The sequence below is a fragment of the Loxodonta africana genome, chromosome 25 (assembly GCF_030014295.1).
Source record: "Loxodonta africana isolate mLoxAfr1 chromosome 25, mLoxAfr1.hap2, whole genome shotgun sequence".
Lineage (NCBI taxonomy): Eukaryota > Metazoa > Chordata > Mammalia > Proboscidea > Elephantidae > Loxodonta > Loxodonta africana.
Window position 1 is genome coordinate 19,624,200 of NC_087366.1, and position 16,299 is coordinate 19,640,498.

A 16,299-nucleotide genomic window follows, 5' to 3' on the forward strand; every position below is an offset into this window, starting at 1 on the left:
CAGCAGGTGGGGGTAACTGGGCACCATTTAGTTATTCTGGGCTCAGTCTGGTGCAGGTTGTGGTAGTTGAGGGAACTCCTCAATATTTTAAAGGAAGTTTCTATTTTGCCTTTGGCACTCAATGATTGGAAATATAAGGTTTCAATTATTTGGAAAGGGGCCCGATATGTTTAAGACTTACCTGAAAAGTGATGGCTTATGTGTGTAGGTCTAAATTGCACACACCAAGGCTGGTATGCAAGGGGAAGCCAGTTTACTACTGAATGATGTTAAATGACAGACATCTAGCACATGGATCAATGTAGCTTTGTTCTCAACTTGTTCACTATTCAGTAACTGGTTAAATCAGAAAACTAGTTACTAAATATGATGCTAAAAACAAAGCTAATTACTAGTGTTGGTGATGAAAATAAAGAGAAGCTGAAGAAGTGTAAAAAAGTGATGAATACTTATGAGAGCAGAAAAAAAGGGCAGCTAGCCACTGACTAACTACTAATTCTACTAAGTTAATCATATATATACTTTTTCCTTTACTCCTCAAAACACCTTTACAAGGCAGATACTACTGCTATTCCCGCCATGAATACTGGATTTGAGGCAAGTGATTTGACCAATATCCTAGCTAATCTACCCTGCAGTGGACATCCCAATAGTTTTGGCCATATCAAAGGGTAAAATATAGAATTCGGCAATGGCTTGGATTCCAAAGGTAAACAAATAAGCCTACATTTGGTAGAAGTAAGTTAAAAACAGGGAAGTGCAATTCATAAGACCCTTTAACCAAATGTTCTAGCCCGTGCAAAACCTATTCAAAGATAAAATTTAGTAAAAGCTAATGACAGTAAAGAAATTACACTGTACCACACTTTATAAAACAAAGTAAACGATCTGATGGTATCTGCACATGTATGCACGCCTTGGGCTGTCTCTCTTAACATCAAGAGTTCACAGGAGTCATTTCTTTTTAACCAGTGAGAAAGAAGGAAAGAGAGATGATGACCAAGCAAGGTTAGTGTATATTTTATTCTTGCAGTCATGTATACACATTCAAGTCTCTTACCTGCCTTGAGGGCCAGATGTGGAGGAAGTGGTCCTCCCATGGTTGTGGGCAAACTTCCATCAGTGCTTGCTGTGCCATCAGAAGAATCAGTAAGTGAAGGCGGAGGGGGTGCTAACTGCAAAAGGGAAAAGTCAAGGTGGTGTCAGTGCTTTTACTTTCATAGCCAAAAAAACCCCCTCACTGCCGTTGAGTCGATTCCAACTCATAGCGACCCTACAGGACAGAATAGAACTGCCCGATAGTTTCCAAGGAGCGCCTGGCGGATTCGAGCTGCCAACCTCTTGGTTAGCAGCTGCAGCACTTAACCACTATGCCACCAGGGTTTCCTTACTTTCACAAGGACTAATAAATTCTTTTAATACTCAAGGAGGCCCACATTTAATAACATGTGTAATCAACACCTTTGTTTTTAGTGATTACAAAACTATTGAGGTCTCATTTAAGGTGGAAAAGGATAAGAGCAGTAAAAATTATTCATAATCTCCCATCTGGAGATGTGCATATATTACACACACACACAAGCTCACTTTACTTTGGACACCTTATCAGGGAAGACCAATCGCTAGAAATGAACATCATGTTTGGTAAAGGAAAAGGTCAGCCAAAAAATGAGAGAAACCCTCAATGAGATGGACTAACACGGCAGCAACAACAATGGACTCAAACATACCAATGATCATAAAGATGTCACAGGACCGTGCAATGTTTTGCTCTGTTATACCTAAGGTCACCATGAGTTGGAGCCGACTTGATGGCAACTAACAGCAGCAGCCTGTGTGCGTATATATACACGTACACACGTTACGTAAACAAATATAATTTTTCCACAAAAAGTTATGTGAATCAGTTTTTGTATAGTAATCTGTTTTGCATTTATTATGTTCATTAATGCATTCAACATTCAGCAAGAATTACTTAAGCACCTCCTAAATGCTAGACATTGTTCTAAGTGCTGAGATATAGCAGTGAACAAAACAGACAGAAGCTCTGTCCTCAAAGAACTGTATTCTAATGGGAAAAGCTAAATAATAAGTACATATGTCAAGTGGAGATGAATGCTACAGAGAAAAATAAAGCAGGAAAAAAATGTACAAGACTGTGAGAGGTCACTAGTTTAAATAAGGTGATCAGGAAAAGCCTCACTTGTTAAGGTGATATTTGAGAAGAGACTTAAGCAAACGAGGAGCTGGTAACAGAGGATCTGAGGAAGAATATTCCCGAGAGGGAATATTAAGTTTCAAAGCAAATTCACAATGTTTCACATACATCTTCTACCTCTTTAAATACTAGCCTATACCAATTTTAATGACTTACTACTCCAATGTATGGATGTATATATGTAATTTAACTCAATCGATATCATGTTGATGGGCATTTAGGTTGTGAACAGTTCTAAACAAGTTGTAAAACTGCCACAAACACCTTTGTACTTAGGTTTATTTCCTTTAGGAAAAATTCATGATGGTGAAATTCCTGGGTCAAGTGGCACCAACATTTTAAAAACCATCTTACAAACTCCCACCAGCACCATGTATGAGGACCTATTTTCCCATACCCTAACACTAATTTTACATGTTTACCAATCTTAGGTTTCATTTTGTTTTTATAAAAGTAAACTCTTTTCATTTACACTTTCTTTGCCCATTATTCTATCTGGATATTCACTCTTCTCGGTAATTTCTAAAAATTTTTAGTATTTTAGTGCTATTTATCCCTTGTTATAAAAGTTGCAAATAGTTGTCCGGTATTTTCTTGTCCTTTTCACTGTTGCTAACGTACTTATTGCACTATCAAAAAAAAAAAAACAAAAACCCAACCGCGTTGCTGCTGAGTTGATTCCGACTCATTACTGCACCAGAGGGGTGTATTTTTTGTTTTGTTTCTGAAGCCGAATCTATGGTCTCTGCCTTTGGTGTCCTCCATAAAATGGTCTTCCCTATTCTAAGTTCTGTTTTGCGTTATTTTCTAATATTTTTTGGTTTCTCTTTACTTTGGAAACAGTATCATTCAAATTTAGTTATTTTAAGACTAAAATAATTCAAACTTTTATTTAGTCAGTCTCCCTTTCAGCTTTTTAAAATTCTTGGGTATTCTTTGACAATTATTTTTCCTAAAGGACTTTTTTGTCTACCTTCTCAAATAATGCTAAATTTATACAAGTAGTCAAAGTGAACTGATTTCTTTACAATACTGAACTGACATCTTACTATAATGAAGTTTTCCATCCAGAAACACTGCGTGGCTCTACATTTAGTCAAATCTTCTACCTGTTCAGACAATTCTGGATGCTACTTTGTATCCTGCAAGTCTTATTTACACTTCTTTTCAAGGATGTTTGGACAGCAAATAGCCTTAGCCTGTACAGGCGTAATACGTTTCTTTAAGGGAAAAGGGAGATTTGTTTTCCAGGATACGATAACGTTGTCTTGAGGCAAAGGTTCAGAAAGTTTGCCCCAGTAGTCCCCTTTTAAGATTGGGTGGTTTCCTAATGTGGAAGAGAATTTCAACTTACGGAATCCAGACTTTCTGGAGCCACTGAGGCTGGATGAACCATTGAAACTACTGTCCTGAGGTAATCTTTAAGCCTCAAACCAAATCTCCCCTGACATGTCTTTAAATCAAACAGCAGTTCAGCTTAACTAGTAAGGAATGCCTGCCTTAAGCCCTTTTAAAGAACTATCCTTTGCACTGTCCATGTCGATATTGTCGAATTGGTGTATGTTCTCAGCAATAATAAAGGACTGAGGGTTTCCTAAGCTCATAGCCCCTAAGCTGTGACACAAACCCACTGTATGCACTGTGTCCACCTGGGCCTGCTCAATATTGTCTCCACGGATTTGGGGACAAAAGGACATGGTGTAAACATGAAACTCATGCTGCTTGCTATGCCGTAAGTAATAACAGTGTGTCTCTGACTTGGAAGTCTTATGTCTTCTGCCAGGACCTATTACACTGTGCAGGCTAAACTGTTAAGCTTGTAAGTATGATAAAATCGCAGATCCTTCAGAGTTCTAGACACTGTCCTTCAGTAAAGACTTGTTTCTTGGTCTTATCCACCACCACCAACTACTTTCATCAAGTCAACTCCAACTTTTGGCAACCTCAAGAGCGTTAGGGTAAATCTGTGCTCCATAGGGTTTTCGATGGCTGATTCTTCAGAAGCAGATTGCCAGATCCTTCTTCCTAGGCATCTCTAGGTTGACTCAAACTTCCGACCTTTTGGTTAACGACCCACCTTAACAGTTTGTCTGCACCATCCAGGGACTACCATTGGTCTCAGAGGCCCTACAAATGACATATTCCCTCATTTCTTTACAATTTTTACTACTGTGAATAGGATATTTTTCCAATTAAAAAAAAAAACCATCTCTGTTGTGTTGATTTTTATGTATTAATCTTACACCATGTTACCAATCTTTTAATAGTTTCATCAAATTATTACTGATTCACTTGTCTGAATTTTTTAGTCATGCTACCATCTACAAAATACTGACATTTTTGTCTATGCCTTTGTAATACTTACACTTCTATTTCTTATCATGCTACATATCTCTCATTTCTCTTCATTAAATGCATTACACTGAACAATGGTGGTGATAGGAGACATCTTTGCCTGAACTCTAAGGGAATACACCTCAAACTATCTGTAATCAAGAACTGGTTTGATCCACTGGGAACAAAATTTTTGTAAAACATACCAAAAGTGGACTATTAAAACTACGAAACAGAAAGACATGAAATCCAAGCCCAAATTTTCTGATTCAACAAACATAAAACTGCTCTGTCATACCCAAAAACCCAGTGCTCTGTCATAATGCTAATCAATTTCTCTACTTAGCTTCTCAAGAACTATAACAAATACTTTGAACAGCACTGCCCTAAGGGCTCATTTTTGTGTTTACTACTGATTTTATTTAGGTGGTAACTTTTAGCATGTCAAGGATGTAGTTCTACTGCACTGCCTGAACTACTCTACTGGTAATAAGTGTTGAATGTTAGTAAATGCTTTTTAAAACATCTATTAAGATGATTACTGGTATCTGGGTGACAAAAATGGTTTGCACTTGACTACTAATCTGGTAGCGCAGTGGTTAAGAGCTCAGTTGCCAACCAAAAGATCGGCAGTTCAAATCTACCAGCCGCTCCTTGGAAACCCTATGGGGCAGTTCTACTCTATCCTACCGGGGTGCTATGAGTTGTAATCAACTTGACGGCAATGTTTTTTTACTAACCTAAAAGTCGGTGGTTTGAATCCACCTAGCACTGCCACATGAGCCCCGGTAAGCTGTTTCCGCAAAGATTGTTGTTGTTGTGTGCTGTCAACTCCACATGTTATAGACTGTTCCAGAGTGTTCTTGGCTATCTTAGTGGAAGCAGATCACCAGGCCTTTTCTTCCACGGTACCATTGGGTGGGTTTGAAATGCCAATCTTTTGGTTAACAATTGAGCACAAACCATTTGCACCACCTAGGAACCTCCATGAAGATTATTTACAGCCCCCAAAAACCTACAGGACAGTTCAACTTCATAAAATGGTTCAAGCATTCTGATAATGATCAATGGGGTTGCCGTGAGTCAAAATCAATTTGAAGGCAATGGGGTTTTTTTTGTTTTGAAGATCTGACTATTGAGTAGTAGTGTTGACTGAACTGCATCCTGCAAAAAACGTGTGGTTGCCCCTCCATTTTGTGATGTAATTATCCTGCAATTCACGATGTGCTATAAATCCTAACCTCTGTATATTAACAAGGCAGGATCAGTGTGGGGTGCACCCTGAGTCAGAGCCTTTATGAGAGGGTGTGGCTCAAGTCATATCCTTACTTAAGTCATACCTTTTATCTTACTAGAGATATAAAAGGAGAAACAAGCAAGCACAGAAGAGAGGGAACCTCACCACCACAAAGAAAGAATACCCAGGAGCAGAGTGCATCCTTTGGACCCAGGGTCCCCATGCTGACAATCTCCTAGACCCAGGGAAAGATTGATGCCAAGACACATAAGATCCCCAAGGAATGCCAGCCCACAGATACTCAAAGGAGACAAGGCCTTCCCAAAGAGCTGAGAGAGAATGCCTTTCCCTAGAGCTGGTACCCTGAATTCAGACTTCACTTCTCAACTGTGAGAGAATTTCTGTTCATTAAAGCAATTTACTTGTGGTATTTGTTTATAGCAGTACTAGAGAACTAAGTAGACAGTCTTTTTCTTAAATTTAATAAATATACCATATTAAGAAAGTCTGATTACAGAGTTCTGCCTCGGATTAGCTGGTGGTGTTACAGATTTAAGTATATGCACGGTATTATTTTCTAAAATATGAAAGATTCTGAATTCTCAAACCCATCTAGCCACATGGGTTTTAAACAGGGATTGTAAATCTACAAAACTTTTTTCTTAATTAGACCTGGGATGAACTAACTACCTTTTTCAAAGAGCATATAAAAGTTTTACTTATCACTTGACTTTCTTTTGCCTTCTAATTCAGTAATTTATGCTTTTCTTTGTTTTCTTAATTTTGTTCTACCTTCTTGAGTTAAAACATCACATCATTTAAAAAATATTTCTTATGCAATAATAAAGGCATTGACTGTTCTTAAATAATAAATGACTGTCCTCTGAGTGAGCCCTGGTGGTGTGGTGGTTATGACCTTGGCTGCTAACCAAAAGGTCAGCAGTTGGAATTCACCCGCTCTCCCTGGAAATCCTGTGGGGCAGTTCTACTCTGCCCTACAGGGCTGCTATGAGTCAGCGTAATCCACTGGATGGCAATGGGTTTGGTTGGTTGCGGGGGGCGGGGGGGGCCTCTGAGCACCCCAGGGTTTATCTATAGGTGTATAATCTTAAATTTTCAGTTAGATCCAAGTGTTCGAACATCCAAATGTTTTGTTTTTTTGTCCTTTTGTTACTTCTCACATTACTACTTTAGTTTTGCCTACACACACAATAGCGTTTCTAATACCAGAGTTGTAGATTTTCTTCTTAAAAGTTTATTTCGATGTTAATGTTCCTATTTTACTTCACACTGTATTTGCCTAGTGTAGTTTTATCAATGCTTTTATTTTCAGTCTAAGGTAAAATTGCAACTCCAACGTTAGGGTTGTGGAGTTTGGTAGGCAACTAGGGCTTAGGGCTTCTCTGGGGACAGCATTAACAGCCAGGTCCCCAGAAAAATTACTTGGAAGCACTGGTGCCATTATGGTTACTTGTCCTTCCTCTTCCCACCACCTTCCCCAACCCAGGGCCACAATTCCTTTCTACCTCACTTACCAATCCCAATTTAGAGAAAATTCCTTCCTCAGGTCTTACAGCATTTGCGTGGGACAATTCCCTATTTTCCAGTGGGGGAGGGGGGTTTCTTTTTTACATTTCTTGGTAACGGGGGAGGGGGAAGAGGTAATAAAAGTGTGTCACAAATATAACTTTGACTCTGCCTAGAGATGTAGGTTTAATGACATTAAAAAATGTTTATATTAATATAAGTGTAAAAAGCAAGTTTTAAAATACGTATTCCACCATATTTAAATATTTAAACAAAAAAAAGATTTTAGCAACTTTGACAACATTTAGTTAATTTACATTTTCTTTATATCTTTTTGAGTATTCCAAAATTTCTGTAATGAACATGTATTATACTTCTTAAAAAAATTTATTATAAAGGAACCCATACACAGTAAAACATGAACTACTAACAATGGACAATTCAAAGGGGCAAAGGAGAATCAGTTAATGCTTTCAAGATATATTCTATTTGTCAGTAACTGAAGAAATACACATTAAAACAATAAACTATCCTTTTCTTTGAGTAGCAAATAATTTTTTTAAAAAAAGGACTACCAAAACTAATACAGATATAAAAACTAAACCCGTTGCTATGTCTTTGATTCTGACTCAGCAACTCTAAAGGACAGAGTAGAGCTGCCCCCAGAGTTTCTAAGGCTGTAAAATCTTTATTAAAGCAGCCTGTCAGATCTTTCTCCCACAGAGCAGCTGGTGGTTTCAGTTAGCAGCCAAATGCTTAACCACTGCACTACCAGGGTTCCAGTAACACAGCCATCGAGTTGGATCTGACTCATAGCAACCCTACAGAGCAGAGTAGAACTGCCTCATAAGCTTCTAAGGCTGTAAACTCTTTATGCAAGCAGACCGCCACATCGTCCTACTGTGGAGTGGCTGGTGGGTTTGACCTGCAGACCTTTTGGTTAGCAACTAAAAGTTTTAACCACTGTACAACCAGGGCTGCTGTAATATATAGACTTAAAAACAAAAACCCAGACCCACTGCCACTGAGTCCATTCTGACTCACACCAACCCTACAGAACAGAGTAAAACTGCCCCATAGGGTTTCCAAGGAGTGACTGGTGGACTTAACTGCTGATTTTTTGGTTAGCTAGCAGCCGAGCTATAGGCACTGATAAACTAAAATGTAAAATGGTTCCAGCATTCTGATAACCTTGCAATATTAAGAATTCACAGAAGGCATTCAGCATATACTCACCAACAGACTGATGTGACCACTTCCTGCCCCAAACGTGATAAAATAGGTTCCCTATTTCAGAGGGTATATTGTTCCTAAGACTAAACAAAACCCCCATCAAAACCCAAAGGATTTTTAACTAACAGAAGGAAGAAAGGCGAGAATAACCACTCACCATACACAGTTTGTTAAAAATTCAAGTTTAAGAAAGGTGAAAAGTTGTACAGGGAAGTTCCATAAATTCTTACTGTATTCACTTTTTTTTAATGCCTGTTTGTTTAAAAGGGATCTACTGGGACTAAAAGTTTTATTCAAGGTGAAGAAACATAGAGCCTCCTGTCAAATAATAACAGAAGATTAATTATCAGTCTAGGTTAACAGAAGAATCAATGCATTCATTATAAAAAAGGGTATCAATACCTGACAGAATGCCCAAGCTTACAGAGTAGTAGGGTACTACAGGTGGGATATTTAAGGTATGGAACACTTACACATAAGGATATAATACCAAACTCTAATAAAATATGGGAAGACAAAAAACAGAATTAAGGAGTAGCCAGAAGCACAGGAAGATAAACAGGAAAGTCCTGTGCTAGGGAATGATGGGAGAGTGTGCTGAGACGAAGGGTGTGAGCAACAGAGCTAAATGATGACGAGTGGAAAAAGGGGGCGGGGGGGCACGTTTTATGCTAAGAAAAACTTGGGTGGGGAGGTGGGGTATGGCAGAAACCACCACAAGCAAAAACAAAAATACAAATGACAAACTGGGAAAAAATACTTGCAACACATCTATAATGTATAAATAACTTAAAGAAAAGACCAACAATCCGAAAGAAAAATTGCCAAAACATGACAGCAAGTCACAGAAAAAACCCGGAAGACTCTTCGACATCAAAAGATGCTCATCTTCACTCAAAATAATAATTTAAGAAATTCAAATTAGAAGTACAGTGAGGTACGTATCACAGATTGACAAAAATCATGAGGTTCAACAAAATACACTATTGGTGAGGCTGTAGACCAAAGTTTCTAAACCCTGGCACTACTGACATTTTGGCCTAAATAATTTTTTCGTGTGAGGGTTGTCTGAACATTGTGCAACATTAAGCAGCACTCCTGGCCTCTATCTAGCAGATGATAAGTAGTACACACCCTCCTCGAGTTGTGACAGTTAAAAATAGCTCCAGAAGTGGGCTGTCTCATTAGGAGGAGAGTAACTGGGAGTACGTAGTAAGGTGTAAAAACCAAAAAAAAAAAAAAGTCAATGGCACCAGGTTTTTGGGTTAGTAAGGTATATGTAAGTTTATAAGTGAGGGACTGACTTGATTTGTAAACTTTCCCTTCAAGTATAATAAGAATTGAAAAAAAAAAAAAAGCTCCAGATACTGCACTGTTGGGGGGACTGCAAAATAATACAATTCTTGCAGAGAAGAAAATGGCAATGGCTTGCAAAAACACATATGCATGTAACATTTGACTCAGCAATACCATTTCAAGGACTTCCTACCACAGATACACTGGCAAAAATATAAATGTACAAGGCTATTCATTTCAGCACTATTTGTAGTAGTACAAGAATGGGGGGCGGAACCCCAAATGTTCATCAACAGCAGCTAGCTGAATATACTTTGGTACTATGGAAGTGAAAAACAGGCAGACAGAAAAAAAGAAAAGTACACAGAAAGACACTGTTAGTATAAAAAATGAAAGTTCAGGTAGCCACACACACACACACACACACACACAATTATTTGCTTACAATTAGAAAAAGGATAGTTAACACCCCAAGCCCCAATACAAAACACAGGAGATGGGGAACAGAAGAAGGAATAGCAAGAGACAAGCTTTTCTGAATATACCTTCCTTTGTAGATTTAACTCCAAAACTTTATACATTTTACATAATTGTCAAAATGTAAAAGGCAACTCCTAAAAGGCAAAAGGAAACAAACCTGCATATACAGATGATGGCATAACCAAAGAGGAAACATTTCAAAGTATACCAATTTGTGTATCTGTAGTGGGAAGTATCCTAAGTATGAAAACAACCCAGTATGCAGTGCCGTCAAGTCGAATCTGAAACAACTACATAAAAATTTTAAACTTTGTATTTTAAACTGTGTGTACTGTTGGATAAAGCAAAAAAACAATTATGTTGGAGCTTTATAGGGCACCAAGGTTTTTTGTGTAGAGGAAAAAAAGACAGATGTGAAAGTCCTACCAAAACGAACCAAAAACCCCTCTACAGCCATAGCGTAGATTCCAACTCATAGCAACCCTATAGCACACAGAACTGCCTCTTGGGTTCTGGTTAGCAGCCAAGCACTCTAACCATTGTGACACCAGGGTTTCTCCAAAAAAAAAAAAAAAAAAAAAAAAGTGTTGTAGTCCCGACTATATTTCAATCTAAAAAAATTTTCCTCCGGCTCTGTACACTGAAAAGGCTAAAATGACTCATCGAGTAGTAATGAACATTCCTAGCATTTAGTTTTCGGCTTCTAAAAACCAGCCCCCACTATAAAGAACCAAGGCTCCTGAAGAAATGTCTGATTTCATGTCTAGGATAGAAAATTCAAGTTAAATCAAATATATGGTATACCAAACGCAAGAAACTGATCAAGACTATGAAGTACAGTTAAAAGGACACAGGAATCAATTTGAAGAAGCATCTGGTGGCCAAAAATCAAGACAATTTGAACATCATTAAGAAAAGTTAAAACCCACTATTTATTTGAAGAGGAGCCCTGGTGGTACAGTGGTTTTAAGTGCTTGGCTGCTTACCAGAAGGTCAGCAGCTTGAATCCACCAGCAGCTCCGCAGAATAAAGATGTGGCAGTTTGCTGCTGTAAAGGCTGACAACCTTGGAAACCCTATGGGGCAGGTTCTCTGTTCTACAGAATAGCTATGAGTCAGAATCCACGGACAGCAATGGGTTTTTTTTTTTTTTTGGAGGGACCAACTTATTTTTTATTGTCAAATAAGGGAAAAGGACCAAACATTTATCTTGCTTTTCTTATATACAAATTACACCTCAGCATGACAAATTACTGATAAGGAGAGGCGTTACTTTATAAAAATGTCCTAGCTAAAAACAAAGAACCCTTAATGAAACACTGGGTCGACACAGTGATCATCAATGACTAGTAACATCACAGCATCATATGCCTCCTCCAGATGGAGGTCTACAACATTACCTTTTACTTTTTTTTTTCTGCCCATCTCCCTTCCCAAGTCAAAACTGAATCTCAGCAAACCCCTAGTTCTAATTACTCATCTATAGGAAATACAGGGGCAGAGGAACATGTTAATTGATACCACAGAAACGTAATCTGCACAACTGAAGAATAAATGACCTGGTTTCTTCAACAAAACAAGTTGCAATGAAAAAGAAGACAGAGACAGATAGAAGACAGCAGAGAGAAACTGGTGATTAAGACTTAAGAGATATCAACCAATTGCAATATATGAACACCACCTGGATCATGATTTACACGAACCGCAAAAAGAAAAAAAAGCACTTATGGAACAATTAGAAAACTTTGAACCTTAACTGGATACTTGACATTAAGAAACTATTTCTTTGACAACGACACTTTTTTTTTTTTAAAGTATTTTAGAAATACACATTGAAATATTGAGACGACTGATAGGATGCCTGGGATCTGCTTCAACATAATCTGGTGGGAAGGGAGTAGTGAGGAATCAAGATTGCCCATGTTGAAAAGTATTGCAGTTGGATGATGGGAACACAGGGATTCATAATAAAGAATCACAGTAAAAAAAAAACTTAAAGTCTCCTTTGCACTTAGAAACATGTAGGTCACGTAAACTCCACTTGTGGAGTTTAAGGCTAACTCCAAAAGGAGTGGCATGAAGGATTTGACTGGACTGGGGAGGCTGAGATGGGCTTGTAATATGAACTTCCTCCAAATTCATTCATTCATCATTCAACCAAGAAATGTTGAAGTACCTGTTACAGTCCAGAAACTATTCCATTAGGGAACCAAAGTAAACTGAACTAAAAACAGACAAAAACCCCTGTCCTCATGAATTTACATTCTAACATGAGAATGGGGGGGTGGGGGTGGGGGCAAATTAAAACAGGGTTTCTCAACCTTGGCACTACTGACATTTTGGGCTGGATAATTCTTTGTTGCAGGGGGAGCTATTCTGTGCATTATAGGATTTTGAGCATCATCCCTGGCCTCTATCTACTAGCCCCTCTACCAGCAGCCCCCTCTAGTTATAACAACCAAAATGTCTCTAGACACTGACAAATGTCCCTAACAAGTAAAATCGCCTCTAGTTGTGAACAATCAGGTTAGACAGTTCTAAGTGCTATGGAGAAAAATGAAGCGATGAAAGGGAGAGGACGGCAATGACCTTGCAATTTTAAACAGGATGGCTGGAAGACCTTATTGAGACGATATTAAATGTCCCATGGATAATCAGGGAAGAGCACTCCAGGCACCAGAAAAAGTACAAAAGTCTTGAGGCAGAAAATTAACTGAAGTATTTGCAAGAACAGGTAGAACCAAAGAATTGAAAGACAGATTAGGAAAGAGTATTTTATGGGAAAGAAAAGGCCCGAGCCTGTTAAAACGTTAATGAGAAAGTAAGGTACTGCTTCTGCCAGGCGAAGTAAGCTTCTATTAGATCTATTAGATCGACCCTTCTGCAAACAGAAATTCTAGGGCGGAGCCGAAGGGAAACAACTATAGGAAGGCACTGAAGAGTGAACGAAAGCAAGGAGATTCTGGAGGAGAGTTGATATAGGGAAGCAGGGAACAGCAAGGGTGTAATTTCTGCTGATTAAACCTTCTAGCCTGAGGGAAGGCTATGAGTGCCAGCTGAATTCTTTCTAGCCTGAAGAACCAGGGGATGGGGGGGTGGAAACCAAAGCTGCTAAATGTAAGAGCGTATCCTAGAAGAGCCAGAAACTCCGCCCAAATCTCTGGCTAACTCCTGAACCATGCATGTGGTTCAAGGGCAGACTCCGATGCCATCTAACATAGGATCACAGAACTGAAATGAGTTGGATTTGAGCTCACAGTGTTTGCAGTTTGAGCCCAACCAAATTAACTGCTTGATAAAATTGACAACAAAATCGATCTTTTTGGAAGAATATAACATTTTTCAGAGTTGCCACAATGTAATATTCACAATGCCCAGGATACAGTCCAAAACTACTTGACATACAAAGAGAAAAATATGATTCAATCTCAAAATATGATCAACAGCGACCAATTCTGAGATGACCCTGATGCCAGAATTAGTCATCAAGGATTTTAAAGCAGCTATTATAACTATACGGAAACCCTGGTGGCGTAGTGGTTAAGTGCTACGGCTGCTAACCAAAAGGTCAGCAGTCCAGATCTGCCAGGCACTCCTTGGAAACTCTATGGGGCAGTTCTACCCTGCCCTGTAGGGTCGCTATGAGTCGGAATCGACTCGACAGCTGTGGGCTTGGCTTTTTTTTTTAAATCATTATAACTATGTGGAAACCTTGCTGGCGTAGTGGTTAAGTGCTATGGCTGCTAACCAAAAGGTCAGCAGTTGGAATCCGCCAGGCGCTCCTTGGAAACTCTACGGGGCAGTTCTACTCTGCCCTATAGGGTTGTTACGACTCGACGGCAGCGGGTTTTCTAGGTTATTACAACTATGCTCAATGACATAAATGAAATTCACATTCACCATGAACACACGCTTGCATGAATGCAAAGATACGAAATGCCAGCAGATAAATAATATATAAAAAAAACAGCATGCTGGCAATTCTAGGGACAAAAAAGACTATCTGAAATAAAAAAAATTCACTGCATAGTATAAAGAAAGTGACAGAGAAAAGTCAGTGAATTTGGAGACTGTTGCTGGGTGCTGTTGAGTCAGATTTTGACTCAAAGTGACCCCATATGACACAGCAGAACTGTCCCAAAGGTTCTTCTAGGCTGTAACCTTTACCGAAGCAGATTGCCAGGTCTTTCTTCCACGGAGCTGACTGAATGAGTCTGAACCACCAACACTTTGGTTAGCAGCCTTTGCACCATTATGGCTCCTTAAAACGAAACAAACACATTGCCATGGAGTCGATTTCAACTAGTGCTGACCCTAGAGATCGGAGTAGAACTGCCCCCGCCCCACAAGGTTTCCAAGGAGTGGCTGATGGATTCAAACTGCTGACCTTTCGGTTGGCAGCTGAGCTCTTAACTACTGGACCACCAGGGGTTCCTCAGATTAACAGATTTCATTTAGCTGAAAGACCAGGACATAGAAAAAAGAAAAAAGGAGACCCTCAGGGACCTGTGGGATAAGAGCAAATGGTTTAACATACTTTGTAACATATGAGTCCTGGAAGAAGAGGACAAAACAAAAAAATACTTGAAGAAACAATAACCAAGCCTTCCCAAATTCAGTGAAAGACATAAATTTATGGACTCAAGAAATCTCAGGAACCTCAAGCACAATAAAAATAAAGAAACCCATGCCCAATCACATAGTCAAACTGCTGAAAATCATGGATAAAGGAAAAAAAGAATCTTGAAAGGAGCCTGAGAAAGCAGCACATTACATTTAAGGGGAAAATAATTCAAATACAGCTTGACTTATCAGAAACAACGGAAGTAAGACAACTACAGAACAAAACCTTTCAAGTGCTGAATGGGGAAGAAAAAACAAAAACCTGGAAACCCAGAAATTCTGTATTTAATGAAAACATTCTTCAAGAAAGAAGGTGAAATCGAAATAATCTTGGATAAAATTAAAGAATTTGCCACCAGCAGACCTACACTCTAATAGAAAGGAAGCGGTTAAAAGACAGGTTGTAAGAGGTGAAGCAAACTCCAAGGACATCAAATATTTGCAAGACTATTTGCAACATTCTTTTCATAGTAAGCATCTTAAAGGTCATCTTGTTCAAACCCGTCATTTTATAGATAAGCAAACCAATGTAATTAAAGACTTTAAAATTCTATAATTATTCAGGATTTAAAACTCTAAAATCCTGTAGTCATATAATCATTACTAGAAAATCTCCTGACTTCTTAGCCAAAATAAAATAAGGAAATAAAACACGTATTTTTACTTTTATAAATAAGCCAGAATACAAAAATTCAGTGAAAATTCTGACTGTTAAAACTGATTATCAGTATCATTCCTAAACCTTTTATAAAAAATCTCATGTTATCTACAGGATTTAAACTACATGAATCTTTTAATGTCAACAATCCCTCTATTTTTTGTAAAAACCCAAACTTTCTTTTTTTTTTAAATTAAATGGGAAATAAACTTTATTTTTTAAAACTACAATCAGAGAGAGGTTGCTAAATAGTCACATAATTAAGCCAATCATGGTATCAAAAACACTGGACTATTATTCCACTGAGTGAAATACTTTGGTTTAAAACTTGGCTACTAACCAAAATGTCGGCAGTTCAAATCCACCAGCTACTCCTTGGAAACCCCACAGGGTGGTTCTACTCTGCCTTAAGAGTCACTAAAAGTCAGAATCATCGACTCGATGGCAATGGGTTTAGTTTGGTTATAAAAGGAAGTGCCAAGACAGCAGAAATAGTGTCCAAAATGTCACTAGTTTTTATACTTAATAAAAATGTCTAATATTTTTAGGGGTCCATGGAACCAAATAGGTTCTGAAAAATCTAGTGTCATGACTGAATAAATAAAATCATAAGACAAACAGATTAAAAGAATTTCTCCAACCCATAAAATAGGTACATAATGAGAATGAATTTCATATTTTCAGAAACTTATCC

At 38.3% G+C, this 16,299-nt stretch overlaps 1 protein-coding gene across 1 annotated transcript in view; it reads right to left on the reverse strand.

Moving 5' to 3' along the window:
* DHX9 (DExH-box helicase 9) overlaps positions 1–16,299 on the reverse strand; it is a 60,119-nt gene that overhangs the window by 39,428 nt on the left and 4,392 nt on the right. Inside the window, exon 4 of the mRNA XM_003410964.4 lies at positions 1,061–1,175. Coding sequence (XP_003411012.1) covers positions 1,061–1,175 — 115 coding nt within the window. The remainder of the gene's footprint in view (positions 1–1,060; positions 1,176–16,299) is intronic.